This window comes from Odocoileus virginianus, chromosome 5 (assembly GCF_023699985.2).
Source record: "Odocoileus virginianus isolate 20LAN1187 ecotype Illinois chromosome 5, Ovbor_1.2, whole genome shotgun sequence".
Taxonomy (NCBI): domain Eukaryota; kingdom Metazoa; phylum Chordata; class Mammalia; order Artiodactyla; family Cervidae; genus Odocoileus; species Odocoileus virginianus.
Genome location: NC_069678.1, coordinates 73200100 through 73220175, shown reverse-complemented (window position 1 = coordinate 73220175; position 20076 = coordinate 73200100). Strand labels below are relative to the sequence as shown.

Below are 20076 nucleotides of genomic sequence, written 5' to 3'. Positions count from 1 at the left end.
CAGTCCATAGGGTGGCAAAGAGTCGGACACAACTGAAGCGACTTAACACACACACACACCTCATAAGAGGCACAAGATTTACTGCTGAATACATAAATACAAGAAAAGACCTTGAGGGATTTTAAGCACAAAAGTGACAATCGGATTTATCTCTGGAAGATAACACCTGTGTGTCTGTAAGGTGGCTACACTGAAGATGGATCAGAGGGGACAAGAGGCAGACAGCAGACAAACAGGAGGCAGCACACCCCAACTGCCCAAGCCAAAGGTTTCAGTCAGTGTCTGAAGGAAGGCAGTGGCAATAAGAAAGTTTAAAAAAGAAAAACTGCAGCCATCTTTCTGAGGCACAATCTGCAGGACATCGATAGCTGATAATAAAGGTTGTAAAGAACAGACAAGATTTAGTATTAGTAACTTGGGATACAAATAAAATTCTTCAAGAGCTGTGAATACCAGACCACCTGACCTGCCACCTGAGAAATCTGTATACAGGTCAAGAAGCAACAGTTAGAACTGGACATGGAACAACAGACTGGCTCCAAATCGGGAAAGGAGTACGTCAATGCTGTATACTGTCACCCTGCTTATTTAACTTATGTGCAGAGTGAAGTCACTCAGTCGTGTCCAACTCTTTGTGACCCCAGGACTGTAGCCTACCAGGCTCCTCTGTCCATGGGATTTTCCAGGCAAGAGTACTGGAGTGGGTTGCCATTCCCTTCTCCAGGGGATCTTCCTGACTCAGGGATCGAACCCAGGTCTCCCTTGGTAGGCAGACGCTTTACCGTCTGAGCCACCAGGGAAGCTTCTATGCGGAGTACATCATGAGAAACACTGGGCTGGAAGAAGCACAAGCTGGAATCAAGATTGCCAGGAAAAGTGACAATAACCTCAGACAGGCAGATGACACCACCCTTATGGCAGAAAGTGAAGAAGAACTAAAGAGCCTCTTGATGAAAGTGAAAGAGGAGAGTGAAAAAGCTGGCTTAAAACTCAACATTCAGAAAACTAAAATCATGGCATCTGGTCCCGTCACCTCATGGCAAATAGATGGGGAAACAACGGAAACAGTGACTGACTTTATTTTTGGGGGCTCCAAAATCACTGCAGATGGTAACTGCAGCCATGAAATTAAAAGACGCTTGCTCCTTGAAAGAAAAGCTATGACCAACCTAGACAGCATATTAAAAAGCAGAGACATTACTTTGTCAACAAAGAGCTGTCTAATCAAGGCTATGGTTTTTCCAGTAGTCATGTATGGATGTGAGAGTTGAACTACAAAGAAAGCTCAGCACCGAAGAACCGATGCTTTTGAACTGTGGTGTTGGAGACTCTAGAGAGTCCCTCGGACTGCAAGTCCTGAGTATTCATTGGAAGGATTGATGCTGAAACTGAAACTCCAATACTTTGGCCACCTGATGTGAAGAACTGACTCATTGGAAAAGACCCTGATCCTGGAAAAGACTGAAGGCAGGAGAAGGGGACGACAAGAGGATGAAATGGGTTGGATGGCATCACGGACGCAATGGACATGAGTTTGAGTAAAGTCCGAGAGCAGGTGATGGACAGGAAGGCCTGGCGTGCTGCAGTCCCTGGGGTCGCAAAGAGTCGGAAGCGACTGAGCGAATGAAAGAAACAAAGTAGATGGCAGTGCTGCCAGGGTACAAGCACTGTTCTAACCGGGATCTTACTCCTGTTACTCTTTGTCCGCCACAGAAATGATGCAGAACTGTTGACTAAACTTCCACAAGGAAGTACCTCCTCACCTCCGGCCCCCAGTGTCCACATTCCTCTAATTTGACAAAATACCCGTTCTGCTTTTACCCAGACCCCAAGTCCAGCAGTTGTCTTTCCGATTCCGGATATTCTTTCCCGCTTCTTATCCCAATTAATCAACAAATTGGAGATGTCTGCACTTAGTAGGTACACCTCCTGGCATACAACTCTTTCCCATTCCCATGCAGGAATCATTTCCCTCATGTAGGTCATCCTTCCCACCATGACCAGCTTCCATTCAGGACCCCTCTCTCACACAGTAACAAGTTTGCACTCAGGACGTCCCGCATAGACACACACCTTGTAACCAACTCTCCTTAGCACGCCCCTCGCTACTATAACTAGCTTCCACTCAATATGCCCCGCACAACCCCGAAACCACTCACTCCGGTCTCCCCCCACCCCACGCGCTCCCCACGCTACTCTACAGGCAGCCCCTCCCCCGCCCAGCGCGCACGCGCGACCGACGCCCCCAAACCAGCCCGACTCCCGCAGCTAACGAGCGCCTGCCACGGTGCGCGCAGCACTCACGCGCCACAAGATGTCCCGCGACCCTCCGGGGCAGGGCCGACTCGCAGCCGTGGCCATGGTGATGGCGGCCCCTACACTGAGGGGTGCAGGATACAGCGAGCCCGCCCGCCACCGCAGTTCAAAGGGAGGAAGGCCCCCGGAGGGCCCCATTGGGGCTGCCTCAAACGCTGCCTGGGAGAAGCCCGGCCCAGGCCCCAACCCATCCCTTCGATGTTTCGTCTGGACAGGCCCAACGGACCAGAACTGCCGCGCACTCACGTCCCCCAGAGGGGACTGGGACTCCAGGGCCCGCCCTCTGGAGTCCAAAAGGTCTCTCCGAAGCAGGGTCCAGCGGGGCACCAGAAACTGGGGGCGGCGCTGCATGCCGGGAATTGTAGTCTTCATGGACCTCTGGGAGAAATGAGGAGCGTTGCATTCTGGGACTGGAAGTTCCAGAGTACAGCATGCTGGGAGTCGAAGTCTTGCCTGCCGTACCTTGTGGCGTCCTGGGAATCGTAGTCATTTATAAAGCGGCTACTAGTCATAGTGTTGACTGATTAAGAGTTCTATGATTCCAAAGAACTAGCAAAATGATTTGCCTTCGTTTCTTTCGATCTTACTTTATCTGCTGTCTGACAGTGAAATCAAAGGATGCTGTGGACCTCTCCACAAAGATACTATTTTTACTGAAATGAAGAACTGTTTTTCCCTAGAGAAACCTTTGGTTTCCTAAGATCTGTTTTCTAGTTCCAGTTCTACCACTTGCTAAGAGGAATATTTTGTCTCTCCCTGAGCCTCTATAAAATAAGGATAAAAATAAAGATGGCATCAGATGATGTGACGATGTACTAAAAACTGTACAAATATTGATTGTCCTTAATTTCCTGCCAGTGAGGAAAATGTTTTTCACCAACCTAAGTCAGTTCAGTCGCTCAGTCGTGTCCGACTCTTTGTGATCCCATGGACTGCAGCATGCCAGGCCTCCCTGTCCATCACCAACTCCTGCAGCTTACTTAAACTCATGTCCATAGTGTTGGTGATACCATCCAACCATTTCATCCTCTGTTGTCCCCTTCTCCTCCCACCTTCAATTTTTCCCAGCATCAGGGTCTTTTCCAATGAGTCGGTTCTTCAAATCAGGTGACCAAAGTATTGGAGTTTCAGCTTCAGCATCAGTCCTTCCAATGAATACTCAGGATTGATTTCCTTTAGGATGAACTGGTTGGATCTCTTTGCAGTCCAAGGAACTCTCAAGAGTCTTCTCCAACACCACAGTTCAAAAGCATCGATTCTTCGGTGCTCAGCTTTCTTTATAGTCTAACTCTCACATCCATACATGACTACTGGAAAAACCATAGCCTTGACTAGATAGACCTTTGTTGACAAAGTAATGTCTCTGCTTTTTAATATGCTGTCTAGGTGGGTCATAGCTTTCCTTCCAAGGAGTAAGCATCTTTAATTTCATGGCTGCAATCACCATCTACAGTGATTTTGGAGCCCCCAAAAAATAAATTCAGCCACTGTTTCCACTGTTTCCCCATCTATTTGCCATGAAGTGATGGGACCGGATGCCATGATCTTAGTTTTCTGAATGTTGAGCTTTAAGCCAACTTTTTCACTCTCCTCTTTCACTTTCATCAAGAGGCTCTTTAGTTCTTCTTCACTTTCTGCCATAAGGGTGGTGTCATCTGCCTATCTGAGGTTATTGATATTTTTCCTGGCAATCTTGATTCTAGTTTGTGCTTCTTCCAGCCCAGCGTTTCTCATGATGTACTCTGCATATAAGTTAAATAAGCAGGGTGACAATATACAGCCTTGACAGTATATTGGCTGTATATTGTCACCAACCTAAGTACCACTTAATGAATCCTGAATTTCATTAGGCCTCAGTGATATCCCTGGAGGCATACTGCTAATACCTTTTAACATCCAAATACATACCACAGACAACATTCAGTATACTCTAGAAAGACTGATTCAATGATTTATTGACTCTGAAGAAACTGATCGTCTAGTGAGAGAAATTGAAGTCACACATATTTCTCTGCAATGTTTGCTAGAAGTGGCTTCTTGAGCTGCTTTAACAGTGCATCATATTCGCTTCCAAAAACATGATAATATTAACTAAGTCTGAAGTATTGAAGGACAAGGGCTTCCCTGGTAGCTCAGCTGGTAAAGAATCTGCCTGCAATACAGGAGACCCTGGTATGATTTCTGGATTGGGAAGATCCCCTGGAGAAGGGATAGGCTACCCGCTCCAGTATTCCAGGGCTTCCTTGATGGTTCAAACAGTAAAGAATCCACCTGTAATGAGGAAGACCTGGATTCAATCTCTGGGCTGGGAAGAGCCCCCTGGAGAAGGGCGTGGCAACCACTCCAGTATGCTTGCCTGGAGAATCCCATGGACAGAGAGGATCCTGGCGAGCTACAGTCCATGGGGTTGCTAAGAGTCAGACAAGGCTGAGCTACTAAGTGTAGCACATTGCAGGACAAACTGGAAATACAAAAGTAGATCAAGGGTCTTTCCTGGTGGGTCTAGTAGTTAAGAATCTGCCTGCCAATACAGGGAACACGAGTTCAGTCCCTGGTTCAGGAAGATCCCATATACCACTAGTCAACAAAGCCCATGCTCCACAACTACTGAACCCAGACTAGAGCCTGCACACTGCAACTACTGAAGTCCACGGCGCTTAGAGCCTGTGCTCTGCAACAAGCAAAGCCACCACAGTGAGAAGCTCGAGCACCGCAAAAAAGAGTAGCCCCTCTCACTGCAACTAGAGAAAGGTCCTGTGCAGCAACAAAGACCCAGTGCAGCCAAAAATACATTTTAAAGTAAAAAAAAATTTTAAGGTACATCATCTCTGTCATGAAGAAATCTTCTCTTTGGTGGTGGAGAAAGTTTAGAGAATCATTCTAAAAGAGTGCCCATAAACACAGCTCAGATTACTTGCAATCAGATCACTTAGCTTAGTTCCTTCAGTAAGGACTAGTAGTTGTCTACACCAGTATCTATTCTCCCCTTCTTTCTTAGTAGCAGAACCCTGCCATGCCCCATTTTTAATTGGGCATGTGGTCACATTTCTCAGACTCTCTTACAGCTAAGTTAAGGCAGGTGGCTCAGTTCAGGCCAGTAAAATAAAATCAAAGTATTGCATAGTAGCTTTCCTAAAACCCCTGCTTAAGAAAGAGCTAGTTCATGTTCTTTGCCCCTTGTTAATCCCTTCCTCCATTCAGCTACATGGAACTTGGATGTATTGCCTGCCATATTGAACCACAGGAAGAAAGTCACGTTCTAGACAAAATTAAATACTGAACTAAAAGAAAACTTGATTACTTGGAGCAATCATACTATTTGTGGGCTACCTGCCTTTACCTTCTGAAACCAAGGAGCTAGTAGCCTATAGCTGTTGAAACTACCACAAGTGCCCACAACCATCTGCAGTTGCTTTCCAAGCCTTGGTTTCTTCATCAGTAATAAAAAGGTGTTCAAGATGCTGCATTAGATCAGATTTTGTTTATAAATTGTCTGCCACACAGTAGAATTTCAATATATGATAAGTATGATTAGTAAGAAGATTACAGGCTTTGGAGTCAGATAAACATGGGTGTGAACACCTGCTCTGCCACTTTATAGATGTTTCATCTTGGGATAGTCACTTCATCTTTCTTGGCTTTTGTAAAAAGATTTAAAAGCATCCCTATAGACAACTAAAGCATACCAGAAAGACACGTACACTAAATAGATGAAACTATAACCTAATATTCCAAAATGAAATAAAACTAAGAAAATCATATAAAATATGAAAGGATAGCACTAATTAGTACTAGAAAAACTCAGGATTATTACATAGAATGCCAGAAAGAAATATAAACACAGCAAAGATCACTGTAGAAATGAAGGTTGAACTAGGAGGAACTCAAGAGCAAAGAAACAGGAGATTAATGCCATAACAAAGGACGGACTTTTTCAAACAAAAAGGATTTTTTAAAAAAAGAAATAAATAGAATTGTTAGGCAAAGAAGATCTAACTTATGAATAACTGGAGTTCCTGAAGAATCTGGACTCTCGTTTTTAACCTCAACTCACCCTAATAAGGTAAGGGATATGGAAATTACTTTTTGCTAATATTTTTAAGTGAGCTACCATTTTCCTAGAGTTTTCATTTCAAAACCTTCACATCATATAGTCCTTGGCATCTTATAGCCTATTAGTGGAAGGGGTTGGTGGTAGCAAATAACCCTTCTTTCTCCCCATCTGTAACCTTTTTAGTGTTAAATTCAACCCTTTGAAGAAAGAAGGCTGCTGACTCTTGATAAAATGTGATTAGCTGTTTCCAAAGACAAAATAAAAGACATTTATTTTAAAAGACAGCTCTTTGGACATCCAGAGTCTCTTGTGCAACAGTATTTTGATGAGTCAAGCAAAAAATAAATTTGAAACACATGGATGATATTTCCTAAGGGGGCATGGTAAACACATATTCCCCAGGATAAACATAAGTCATTATTATTTTTCTTTTACCAAACTGAAGCCTTGAGGGAGAATTTGAAAGGTTCAGCAAGTTAAAAATGAGGTTCAAGCTCCTCCTCCTTCCTTTGATAACCCCTCTCTGGAGCCAGGCTGCTAGTCTTGATGGCTGTTTGCTGGGTTAGATTTCAAAGGAAAGAACAATGAAGGGAGAGGCAGATCCTTGAGGGAAAATCCACACAATGCAAGCAAAGTACGTAATACAGGTTTCGGAGACAACTTTTCTTCCTTTTAAACTGGCCTGAGTTGTTTGCAAAGTCTGATTTAAACTTCTACCAGTGACACAGAGAGAGTAAAATGGAATTTGTGGGTGAAGGAAGGTGAGGCTACTTGGTGCCTCATCTCCAAGTATACGAGGAAAGTGAAAGTCACGCAGTTGTGTCCGACTCTTTGCCACCCCATGGACTATAGCGTCCTTGGAATTCTCCAGGCCAGAATACTGGAGTGGGTAGCCTTTCCCTTCTCCAGGGGATTTTCCCAACCCAGGGATCAAACTCAGGTCTCCCGCATTGCAAGCGGATTCTTTACCAGCTGAGCCACAAGGGAAACCTAAGAATACTGAAGTGGGTAGCCTATCCCTTCTCCAGTGGATCTTCCCAACCCAGAAATTGAACCGGGGTCTCCTGCATTGCAGGCAGATTCTTCACCAACTGAGCTACCAAGGAAGCCCTATGAGGCAAGACAGGATCAAAAGCAGGATAAGTTCCTGGTAAGCAGTAGGTAAAAGCTTTAGAGTCATACAAATGCATATTTGAATCTAGCACCTTGGTAATAAGTTAGCGTGAGCAAATCACTCAAGCTCTTAGTGCACAGGTGTCCTCAACTATGAAAAGGAGGATAATAGTGTAGTGTACACTGTCCTTTCTTTCACTCTATCTACCTAGCTAAATGGAGCCCACATTACCCACCTTCAGATAATGTGATAGTCTTTAATACTGTTCACCAAGCATTTCAGGTCTCTTGTTTTCTAGGCATGGAGTAGGATTATGCTTTGTGGCCTTCTTTAAAGTTAGGTGTGACCGTGTGAGACTTCTGGCCAATGAATTATGAGAAGTGGCATGTGTCATTTGTAAGCGGAAGATTTAATTGCCACTGTGAGACCTTCCAGAGCCCTCTTTCCTCTGGCACAGTGACCAACCCCACATGAGAAGTGCTCATTCCAGCAACCCAGGGGCCTGGGGGACCACAAGAACAGTTTCCCTGCCAGTCTGCGATGAACTTGTAACATGAGCAAGGAATAAAGCTTCTTTGTTTCAAACTGCTGAAATTTTGGAACTTTTTTTTTAAATTAATTTATTTATATTTGGCTGGGTCTTCCTCCCCAGAGAGGGCTTTCTCTAGTTGAGGAGAGCTGGGGCTACTCTTTGTTGTGGTGCTTGGGCTTCTCATTGCTGCGGTTTCTCTTTATGTGGCGCACAGGCTGTACAACATGGGTGCAGTAGTTGTGACACATGGGCTTAATTGCCCCGAAGCATGTGGGATCTTCCCTGACCAGGGATTGAACCCATGTCCCCTGCATTGGTGGATTCTTAACCACTGGACCATCAGGGAAGTCCGGAATGCTTTATTATTGCAGATAATCTAACCTATCCCAAATCATACAAATAGTGAACCAATAAATGCAACTACCTAATGAGTATAGGTTGAGTGTAGACCAGGCACTGTGCTGGGTCCCAGGCATATAAATCAGAGTGAAGTTGCTACTCTCAGAGTTGCTTAAGCTGGACATGGAATGCCATGTCTTCCATGAAGCCTTCGCTATTGAATCTCTCCTTCTAAAAATTCCTGTAATTCCAGCATTCAGTGAATACGTGTGGCCTTGAGTAGCACAGAAGAGAAACAGCAAGCTTTAGAGCCAGACAATCCTCCTTTCAAGTCCCGGCTTTGCCCCTCCCTTGCTGAGAAGTCTACAGCTCTTGCTCTGGTTGAACACTTATTATTGATACCTACTGAATACTGCAAATCATACTATATAAATTTAATTCTCACACTTTCCCTTCAAGATCAGTTTTACATATATGTATACACACACACAGTGTGGTCCCAGGCACTTAAGTCTACATACACATATATAGACTCTTTCTGAGGCAGCCAAGCAGAGAGGAAAGTGAAGCAAGGATTCACACCCCCATCTGTGTGAAAATTTCAACTCTGTTATATAAATAGTTTTTCACTCTGTGGTTTGTTTATGTGCTTGTTCACTCTTTTCTTTGGTTTGAATATTTACAAAGTTTGTACTTTTGTTCTAACCATTTCCTGTTACATTTTTAATCCCCTTTATAGGGGAGGGTAATTATTATTGATTTTTTTCCTCTTATGAGCAATATTATCTAGTAACTTCTTCCTTCACTTCTTCTCCAGCATCTGGTTGGAAGCAATATTTTGGTTAATAACTATAAGGCAATCAGCAAGCTTTGTCTGCCTCTTACATATGTTCTCCCCCTTCTCTATTTTGTTAGTTTTACTGTATATTAAAGACACATAAGCATTAAAAACTATATTCTCTCCCTTATAACCATCACTTATCATTAGTTATACAAGTAAATATATATTTAGTGCTCACCACCTGTTATGTCAATGTCTCACTAGTCTGGTTGTCTGAAGTATGTTCTCTAGAAGATGCCTCAGAAGGGTCAAGAGAATCGTCCCTGTGTTCTTCTATGCTGATAATGTTTTATCTTTGGCCTTCATACCTGAAAGTCAGTTTGGCTGAATGTAAAACCCTTAGGTCACCCTTCCGTTCTTCAGGTATCTTAGACATATTGTTACTCCATAGTTTCCTGACATAAAGCGCTGTTGTCAAGTCTGATCACAACCTGATTTTCTTTCCCTTATAAGTGAACTTGTCTTTTAGCCTGGATGCCCCAAGTATTTTTTCTTTAAAAAAAAAAAAATCCACTAATTTTACTATGTCTCAGTGTTGATCTGGGTTGATCTCCCCATGCACAAGGCATGCCCTTACAAAGTCTTGAGTCTTTTTGTTTTTAGGGACGTGTTTTTTATATAGCTTTTTAAAAATGTATTTTTTCTCCTCCATTGCCCCATTATTCTTTTCCCTACATGGATATGTATACTACAAATTTAAATAGTAAGTCTGCCTATCTTCTTTGTCATTTTCTCTTGAATTCTCAGTTCAGTTCAGTCGCTCAGTTGTGTCCAACTCTGCGACCTTTGCGACTTTTTGCGACTCTGGATTCTCAGATTTCTCTTATTCATTCTGCAATTAAAATTTTTTTCTTCTTTTCACTTTTTACTCCTTTAAGGCATTATCTGTTGTGCAATGTTAGTCTATGTTAGTCTTATATTCCTTCTAGTTCAGTCTTCACTTGTGAAATGAGTTTTCTCTTTTATTTCCAATTATTTCCTGAGTTTGAATACCTAATTTTTGCTTTCTATTTCTGACTTGTGCTTGTCTTTCATATCTTGTACCACTTCCTTAATTTACCTTTGCTCATTTTGCAATTACAATTTTTATCTGGTTTTGTCTTTCTGAAATGCTTTCATTTCATTAAGGATGTTTTTCTGCTCCATGTTCTCGTTTTTCTTATAACTTCATTATAAGATTTGACTGCAGTCTTTCTGTTGTTCCTTTTTTATATGAAATTCATTTTCCTGCACATTTAGCAGGGAGGAGTGAGTTAGGATAGCTTTGCTAAATTCAAGGCTCTACAGCTTCCTTGTCTGTTTCCATTAAGTGTTCAAATGAATGGGCTTTATACTTTCCAAGATCTTCTGGCCCTGTTCCCCTCCCCTACTCACTTGGCCTTCCCTTTCCTTTGTCCCAAGTATCCCTGGCCTACCCTGTTTGTAGTCTGTTCCCTGCAGTTTCTAGTCTGGTATCCTGGAAAGACACTTTGGCTGGTTGTGAGGGTTCACAGCACCTGGGCTGCTCCAGCTTCTCCAGTCCTTACTTTGGACCCCTTCTACTCATCAGCTGCAAGCTGCGTTGTATAACCCCTCTCCCCCAGTTCCAGCTGCTGTTATTCTATTGGTCGTTTGTACTTTCCAGGGAGTACCTATTGACTATTTTGGGGTTCTCTTATTTTCAGATTTCTCAGACACTCTTGGTTCCCTCTCCTTCTCTCCACAAAAATGCTGATATCATGCAAGTCTTTGAGCCATCAGCAGTTTCCACCTACACAAATTTTGGGGCTTGTGGTGCTATCTTGTTTCCCAGGTTTGTTACAGGTGTCCGTAAGTTTTTGGTTTTGCTATCCCAGTTGCTCTATGTTTTGTTTGTTTTGCTTTGTCTTTAATGAGGGAATTCGGGGAGATTAAAAAAAAATACCACTGCCATCTTCCCAGAATTCTTTTCTCTCAATTCTTTACACAATGCCAACCAGTGAAATCAAACAGACAATGGGCAAACCACCATCCATGATCTTTTCTAAAAGTAGAAGATTCTGAGATGTAATAGTTATTGATCTAAAACTCATTCTGGTTTCACTTAGGGTGGCAGTGTGCCCAGCTAAGAAGCACTTCCCAGCCTCCCTTGCAGCTAGGAATGACCATGTAATCCAGTTCTGACCAATGAGATACAAGCATGAGATAGCAGTGGGGCTTTGGAGAAAGCTCACCAAAAGTCAGGTCAACTCAACTGGCCAACCAACCCCTTTTGCCCTTTTCCTTCTTTTCACCTGTCAAAAGCTGAGCTGAGCTGCTAAGAGCTGAGCTGCCAAGCATCTGTGTAAAGTAGTAAAAATGAAACTAACAGTCAGTGATTGAATCATCTACTATGACAGTATAAGCAAGAGATGAAACAGGAGAAAGTGCTGGCTTATGTTCCATTTTTTCTCCCTGGCACAGTGCCAGGCAAGCATCTGATGGATTAGTACAGATAATCAGGATTGTCTCACTGCTGAAGGATCCCCAAACAAAAGGCTCCTGCCTTTTTGCATACCGGGAGGCAGGGAGAAGGGAGCAGAGAAGGGCTGAGAGTGGAAAAGTACTACACACTTCGAGTGGAGGAAACATCTCAAGGCCACACACTCGCCCCCTTCCCTCCCCCCACCACCTCACAGCGGGTAAGTTGGTCTCTACAGAGGCACCTAAGAGAGGCCATGGCTAGGTCCCCCTTCCCCCCATAAAAGCCTGGGCTAAGGCTGGGTTGATGGTAGGATGAGGCCAGAGCCCTCGACTGCAGATCCCCTCAGAGCATGCAGTGCACAGGCTCTGTACCTTCCCATGAAGCTGTGGGTAAAGCTTTGAATTAATAATTGCCTATGGCTGGGTCTGATATATGACACATAGGTTTTAGGCTTAGAGCTGGACTCCTCACTTCTTCCACTTTGCTGGAAAAGGAAGCAGGCATATTGGGATCAGATGATGACAAATTCATGCTAAGCCTGCTGAACAAAAGAAAGAAGATAGAAGGCAGAGTCCCTGATGGCCTCATGGAGCAGCCATGTTAACCTGAGACTATCTCCAAACTTCTGTTTACATGAGAAAAATAAAACTGCTAATTTGTTTAAGTCAGTGTTTTTCTGGGTTCTTTTACAGCTGAATGCAGTTCTTAAGGGCTACATGGGGGTCCCAAGGGCTGTGGCTTCCTAAAGGGTGATGCTGGTTGGTTCAAGAAGTTTTCACTGGCACTTGGGAGGTGAGAAAGAATAAACAATGTAGTCAGTTTTTCATAAAGGAAATTTATTCAAGTTTTTAGTACTGAGATTATGCCCTTCCAGATCCTTTGATATTATAATGTCCTCTCTTTCATGAGATGATGGTGCTAATTTATGATGCTGATTATGTCTAAAATCCTTACTTAAAAATTAAATTCTGACCACTGTATAATGAAATCTCTAAACATATTTCTGGGAAAATGTATTTAAGTCATATCATACTTAAAAATACTTAGTAGTAACTAATTTGCCTGTCAAAATTGGATATTAATATGTGCCTGGAAAAAACTCACTGTTTTTCTTTATTTGAACACTTACCATACTTCTGTGACCAGATGTGTGGGTCTTCTACATTAAACAATTTTGATATTAACTGCCTGGAGTTAATGCAGCCCTAAAGTTAAGGGTCTCAATGCTAATTGCAAGCAGTGGGTCCCCAGGTTACTCACTGTCGTGGCAGTCTGAGGGCAGATTGGAGAAGAATTTCCAGACACAGAGCATTTCAGAAGAGAGTGAGTTTATTAAGAACAAACAGCAGAGATGATGTGGGCACTGAAAGTACAGAGGGCCAACCTCCTGAGACCAGACACTGTTAGAACACCAGGCTGGCTCAAGGGAGAGCTAATGCTTTTTGTGGGTTAGTAGCCAATTTTTATAGCCTCAAGACAAAGAAAATTCCTGCTGGAAGGTTGGCATTAGGTGATTGGTTAGGGTGCTATAGAGTGAGTACTAGGCTGGGCATTTTTGCATAATATGGAGCTTCCCAGGTGGCACAATGGTAAAGAATCCACTTGCGAATGCAGGAGACACTGAGACTCAGGTTTGATCCCTGGGTCGGGAAGATTCCCTGGAGCGGGAAATGGCAACCCACTCCAGTATTCTTGCCTGGAAAATTCCAAGGACAGAGAAGGCTGGTGGGCTACAGTCCATGGGGTTGCAGAGTTGGACATGACAGAGTGACTATGCACACACATTAGGTCAGGAAACTTGCTGGTGATGATCAGGGGACTTTTGGCAACAGTTATGAAGGCGCTCAGTCAATTTCAGAGGTGACCTTGGTTCTGGGCTCCCCTTCTCAGTCCTTGATGCAAGGCCTTTCACCTGTGGCCTTGGGATAGGCCTCTACACCCATGATTTCTGCCTGGCTCAGCTTACAAATTGGAGGTTCCCACGATCCCTTCCTCGCGTTTGATAATTTGCTCACAGAACCCAGGAAAACAGTTAACTTACTATTGTTGGCTAATTACAAAGGACATTTTAAAGGATGCAAATGAATAGCCAGATAAAGAGACACATAGGGTGAGGTCTAGAAGGGTCCCAGGTGCAGGAGATTGTGTCCACCTGGATTTGGGGACATACCACCCTCACAGCACATGGATGTATTCACCAAACCAGAAACTCTCCACACTCAGTTCTTTGGGTATTTTTATGGAGGCTTCATCACGTAGACATGATTGATTAGTAACTCTGTTTCTTGTCCCTCTCCTCTCTATGGAGAATGGGGGTTAGGGATGAAAGCTCCAGGCTTCTGATTATGGCTTGCTTTCTCATGACCAGCCCCATCCAGGGGCCCCCAAGTCCCCTAATTAGAACCAAAAATGCTCTATTACCCAGGAAATTCCAAGAGATTTAGGAGTTTTGTCAGATACTTCTATAGCTCAAGAAACAAGGGTCTCAGGGGCTCTGTGTCAGGAACTGGTGCCAAAGACCAAACATCAGGACAGAAGATTCTCCTAGCACCCCTATTCACAAGGATTTTAGGGGCCTTTGTTAGGAACTGGGACAGAAACTGACATATATAATATATATAAATATTATTTTATAATATGCTTCTGGTCTTCAATAAGAGAAAAATCCTGTCACTTTTGGTAAGAGAGAGGAAGGAGAGATGACAGATGGCTTGCACAGGGGAATTCACAGGATCCACATGTGTAAGAAGCACTGCCTTGGGCAGCAGAAGTTAAGTATTCAAGAAAGAGTGAGCCAGGGCACCAGTTCAGAGGGTGATTGGAGAGCATGAAGGCCAAGTTCTTTGAAGAGTACTTGAAGACAAAAGAAATATTTAGCTGGAGAAAACCCAGGGGGCACAGAACAGCAGGTTTCAAACATCTGAAGTTATCAAAGGGAAAGAAGCTTAGACTTGATTTGAGAGCCCAGGGTTAGCGCTCGGACCAACCAGTGGAAACCGAAGAGGCCCTTCTCACAGCATGGGCAGTTCAGGAGGAATAGCTGCCTCGGTGAGGCTGAGGCTGGTGACCCCTGAGCAGGACCCACTGGACTGTCAGATCCACAGGATCAGGGACCTGGTCTGTTTTGTTCACTGCCCCAGTTCCTAGAAAGGTGATCAGCACACAGTAGGTGCATAATATATGTATATTTATTGAATAAGGTAATGGGGGTGACATTCAGCATTTGATAGGAGGTTTGCCAAGGTGACCTTAATCAGCTAAATGGTAGCCTGAATTTGTGCACAGCTTCCTTTATCTCTGTGCTGTTGTTTAGTTGCTATGTCCAACTCTTGGCTACTCCATGGACTGCAGCACGTCAGGCTTCTCTGTCCTTCACGATCTCCCAGAGTGTGCCCAAACTCAAGCCCATTGAGTCAGTGATGCCATCCAACCATCCTCATCCTCTGTCACCCCCTTTTCCTACTGCCTTCAATCTTTCCCAGCATCAGGGTCTTTTCCAGTGAGTTGGCTCTTCACATCAGGTGGCCAAAGTATAGGAGCCTCAGCTTCAGTATCCATCCTTCCAATGAATATTCAGGATTGATTTCCTTTAGGATTGACTGGTTTGATCTCCTTGCAATCCAAGGAGATTACCTGCATTATCAGCCTTTTAACTCCAAATGCGTCTTTGCAGCTGTCTCGAAGACACATGACACAATACACAAATACACAGGGAACTCTGGTGCTAAAGAGGACGACAGAAACAGAGGGCAATCAGCAATCCTGACCTGGCAGAAACTCAGGCGTGGATGGTATGCATTTTAAACACAAAGTATAAAAAAGTGTCTTTGAGGTGTCACTGGTTTCTCCCTTTCATGACCTCTAGCCAGGAAGTAATGCCACCTGGAAGAGGCACTCAAAGGGCTCACATTTTCCAAAATGTGTATGTCAAAATAGGTAATAGGTAAAATGTTCTTTTCTTTTTTTAATATTTATTTACTAGGCTACACCAAGTCTCAGTTGCAGCACATGAGATCTTCATTTGCAGCATGCATACCCTTAGTTGAGGCAGGTGGGATCTAGTTCCTTGACCAGATATCAAACCTGGGCCCCCTGCACCGACAGCACAGAATCCTAGCCACTGGACCACTAGGAAAGTCCTGGTAAGCATGTTCTTTAAACGCACTGTTCAACACTTAGAGGAGGAAAAATTCTGATGTTCATTCTAACCCCAACACCCCAAAAGTTAGCACATGAAATCAAGACTCCCAGCAGCCCGTCGCAGGCTGACAGTAATACATCAAAGAAGAACTTGAGGTCAAAGTCATGAAGTACAGACACAGACATTATTATTATTATTATTTGCATTTTGTATTTATTTTGCAACCATTAGATTCAGTTGCCCACAGTCAGGTCACCAAAGACAAATTTTCAGGCTCACTATGAATCCAAAGCAAAGTTCACACTGTTTGACCACTTGAGGATGGCAAGGGGAGCAGAGGCTCACCTGGGTAATCTGTACACAACCCAGAGACAAGCACCCCAGTTAGGATGGAACCATCTCAGGGATTAAGGGCGTACCTAATGCGAAGCACACCACGTGACTGTGTGAGGCAAATGCCAGGCACCAAAGTAGCTCCCATCCCCTTGTGTTTCTCCCCAATCAGCGCACAGTCACAATGACAACCGACAGCATAACGAAGAGCTGAACGACACGGGTCTCCACTCAACCACATTTAACTCTTGATTGTTAAATAGGTGATGATGAGGCTTCAGTGTGGCACCACCCACATGCTGGGTGTTGGGGCCATTCCATCCGTCTTCCTGATGGCTTTGCTTGTTCTGATTTCCTGCAGCGGATGCCATGTCCAAAAGAGCCACACTCCAAAACCCATCGAAGAGAACTGAAGAGCAAAAAGAGTCATTCTCAAGACAAAGATTCCCCCACACAGGAAGGATTCAGAGAGATAACTTCAACACCAAAGCAGTCTGCAGCCACCAGCTCACCAAACCTAGAGCTTTGAGTCCTGATTTACAGGTTACGGGGAAGACTTACTGCTAGATCGGGGATGACATTTTAAAGTTTTTCTCCATTTCTACTTGAGCTTAGCCTCTGGTATTGCCACGCAGACTAAGTCAAGTAGAACCAAGAAAGTTTTTCTCCATTTCTTTGGAAACCCAGTGACTTCCTCTGACACAGATCCCAAAGCTACCTTCACCCAATCTCCTCAAACTCTTCTTTGTGACTGCTCTGTTTGGTGCTAGAGGAGAAAAGATAAAAGAAAATATGGAAGGGACTTTCCTGGTGGTCCAGTGGTTAAGACTCCATGCTTCCACTATAGGGCGCACAAGTTTGATCCCTGGTCATGGAACTAAGGCCCCACATGCTGCACACACAGTCAAAAAGAAAATAAAAAGAAATATGGAGGGATAGAAAAAGATTCAGGAGCTGCGAGATGACTGTGTTTATGTAAACACAAGCTGGAATCAAGATTGCTGGGAGAAATATCAATAACCTCAGATATGCAGATGATACCATCCTTATGGCAGAAAGTGAAGAAGAACTAAAGAGCCTCTTGATGAAAGTGAAAGAGGAGTGAAAAGGTTGGCTTAAAACTCAACAATTAGAAAACTAAGATCATGGCATCCAGTCCCTTCACTTTATGGCAAATAGATGGGGAAACAATGGAAATAGTGACGGACTTTATTTTCTTGGGCTCCAAAATCACTGCAGATGGTGACTGCAGCCATGAAATTAAAAGACGCTTGCTCCTTGGAAGAAAAGCTATGACCAACCTAGACAGCATATTAAAAAGCAGAGACATTACTTTTCCAACAAAGGTCCATCTAGTCAAAGCTATGGTTTTTCCAGTAATCATGTACAGATGTGAAAGCTGGACAGTAAAAAAGGTTGAGAGCCAAAGAATTGATGCCTTCAAACTGTGGTGCTGGAGAAGATTCTTGCAAGTCCCTTGGATAGCAAGGAGATCAAACCAGTCAATCCTAAAGGAAATCAACCCTGAATATTCATTGGAAAGACTGATGCTGAAGCTGAAGCTTCGATACTTTGGCCACCTGATGTGAAGAGCTGATTCATTTGAAAAGACCCTGATGCTGGCAAAAATGGAAGGCAGGGTGAGAAGGAGTCAACAGAGAACGAGATGGTTGGATGGCATCACCAACTCAATGGACATGAGTTTGAGCAAGCTCCAGGAGATAGTGAAGGACAAGGAAGCCTGGTGTGCTGCAGTCCATGTTGTCGCAAAGAGTCAGACACGACTAAGGTATACAGGGGCAATGGCAGGATATGAGGCAGGATAAGTAGATTAGGGATAGATTGTGGCAATACAGGGAGTTTGGGTTTTCTTCTTTAGATTACAGGAGACCAAAAAAAAATTAGTTTTTAAGTAGAAGAGTGACGCAGTCAAAGGCTTAGTCTGATTTATAAATTTTAAAGACCCTCATAGCTACATAACACACACTGGTGGCTCAGCAGGTAAAGAATCTGCCTGCAATGCAGGAGACCTGGGTTCAATCCCCAGGTCAGGAAGATCCCTTGGAGAAGGGAATGGCAACCCACTCCAGTATTCTTACCTGGAGAATTCAATGGCTAAAGTCCATGGGATCACAAAGTGTTGGACATGACTGAGCTACATATAGGATAAATCAGAAGGAGGAAAAGAAATGAGACAGAGAAACCCATCAAGCTATTACCGTAGTCTAGGTGTGAGATGATCAGGTCCTTAACGCTGGATACAGTACTAATAGAGCCGACTTGAGATATATTTCCAAGGTAGCATAGACAAGTCCTGCTGACAGGTAAGATGCGGACGATAAGAGGAAGGAATCTACATTGATGCTGAGGTTTCCAGCTTGAGTGGCTAGGTAGATTTCTTTTTTTTTCAGCCATGCTTTGTGGCTTACGGAATCTTAGTTCCTCAACTAGGGATTGAACCTGGGCCCTCAGCAGTGAAAGTGCAGAGTCCTAACTCCTGGACCACCAGGAAATTCCTCCATAGATTTCTTAGTTTATCCAACAAATAGTGATGGAGGACTCATGTGCCAGGCACTGGATACAATGATAATAAGGCAAACATGATTCTAACTCTGAAGAAACTTACAGTCCAGCAGGGGAAACTATGGGATAAGCAAATATATAAAATAATTTATGCAAGGTACAATGAAAAGAGAAGTCACTCAGTAGTGTCTGACTCTTTGCGACCCTATGGACTGTAGCCTACTAGGATCCTCTGTCCATGGGATTTTCCAGGCAAGAATACTGGAGTGGGTTGCCATTTTCTTCTCCAGGGGATCTTCTGACCCAGGGATTGAACCCAGGTCTCCCGCATTGCAGGCAGACGTTTTACTGTCTGAGCTACCAGGGAAGACAGGTACAATGAAACAGCATGATAAAGCATCAAACCTAGTCTGGAGTCAGGAGTGGATGGTAGTGCCATTCACTAAGACAGGAAAATATAAGAAGATCTAGTTGTTGGGCAGATGAGTTTAATTTTGGACATGATGAATCTGTGGCATCTGTTGGTACACTTGGTTGAGGATTTGCAAGAAATGGGAACTTGGAAAGAGAGGTAGAGATATGGTCAAACCCAGGAAAGATGAATGTGGCAGAGAGGGCTTCCTAATGCATGGCCTTCCTCCTAAGAGAATGAGCCGGCCTCCCTGAGGACCTCATCAGGGGAAATGTCACAATCAGGGTCAGCATTTAAACATACAACAAGGGTGATGCTGAGGCAGGGGAGATCTGCCTAAATCTACCTGCTCTAGAAAAGAGAAAAGTCGCCAACCAAATAGCTGTGAAAAGTACTTAGAGAAGGGAGGATGGTACAATGTGATGGAAAGACAGAACCTAAAGTCCTGATTGGCCTTCTGGTAGACATCGGCATTGGGTTCTGAAATGCCAAGTAAAGGTAAGGACAAGCCAGCCCACAGGGAAGTCATGAAAAATTCTGTTTTTCTTATCTTTCTAGCTGTCTGTTCCAAATTAATGTCAAGACTGGAAAACGACATGAAGATAGAAAATTCCCTCCTCCCACTGCTAACTGTCACTAGGTGGCCTGTGGGGCAGAGGCTGGAATTCCTGGCACTTAGGCTGAGGATAGCAAGTAGGATACCTTTTGGGCCAGATGTGGTCCATCATGTCACCATCAGCCAGGGCTCCTTTGCCACTTTCAGGCCTAAGACTTGACTCCTGGTCATTTCTGGCTCCCCACTGTGGTAGGCCCTCTGTGGCATGCCCTGCTCCCCTCCTGGCCCCATCCTTGCATCCAAGCTGGACAATGTCAGACAATTGCCTCATCTGAGGTATTCCAATCAGAAGTTCCCCAAATCATGATTCTCTCTTTAACTTAGCAAGGCCTGCTAGTCTGTGTGATGCAGGCGATATAAAGTTGGACTGTGGTGGACTTTCCTGGTGGTCCAGTGGCTAAGACTCCCTGCTCTCAATGCAGAGGGTGGGCCT

At 43.9% G+C, this 20076-nt stretch overlaps 2 protein-coding genes across 5 annotated transcripts in view; both read right to left on the bottom strand.

Annotated features, from left to right (window-relative positions):
• The window catches only part of NDC1 (NDC1 transmembrane nucleoporin), a 55572-nt gene extending 52824 nt beyond the window's left edge, over positions 1-2748 (bottom strand). For 2 of the 3 annotated variants that reach the window (XM_020871390.2, XM_020871391.2), the window contains exon 1: positions 2543-2748. In XM_020871390.2, the coding sequence (XP_020727049.2) occupies positions 2543-2719 (177 nt within the window). In that variant the 5' untranslated portion in view covers positions 2720-2748. The other variant, XM_020871392.2, reaches the window with a different exon arrangement.
• Positions 2749-12929: 10181 nt separating this feature from the next.
• The window catches only part of YIPF1 (Yip1 domain family member 1), a 37607-nt gene continuing 30460 nt past the window's right edge, over positions 12930-20076 (bottom strand). The window contains exon 10 of one of the 2 annotated variants that reach the window (XM_020871344.2): positions 12930-15342. The gene's annotated coding sequence lies outside the window, so the exon portion shown is untranslated. Of the gene's footprint in view, positions 15343-15943; positions 16502-20076 lie in introns of those variants that run through there. The other variant, XM_020871343.2, reaches the window with a different exon arrangement.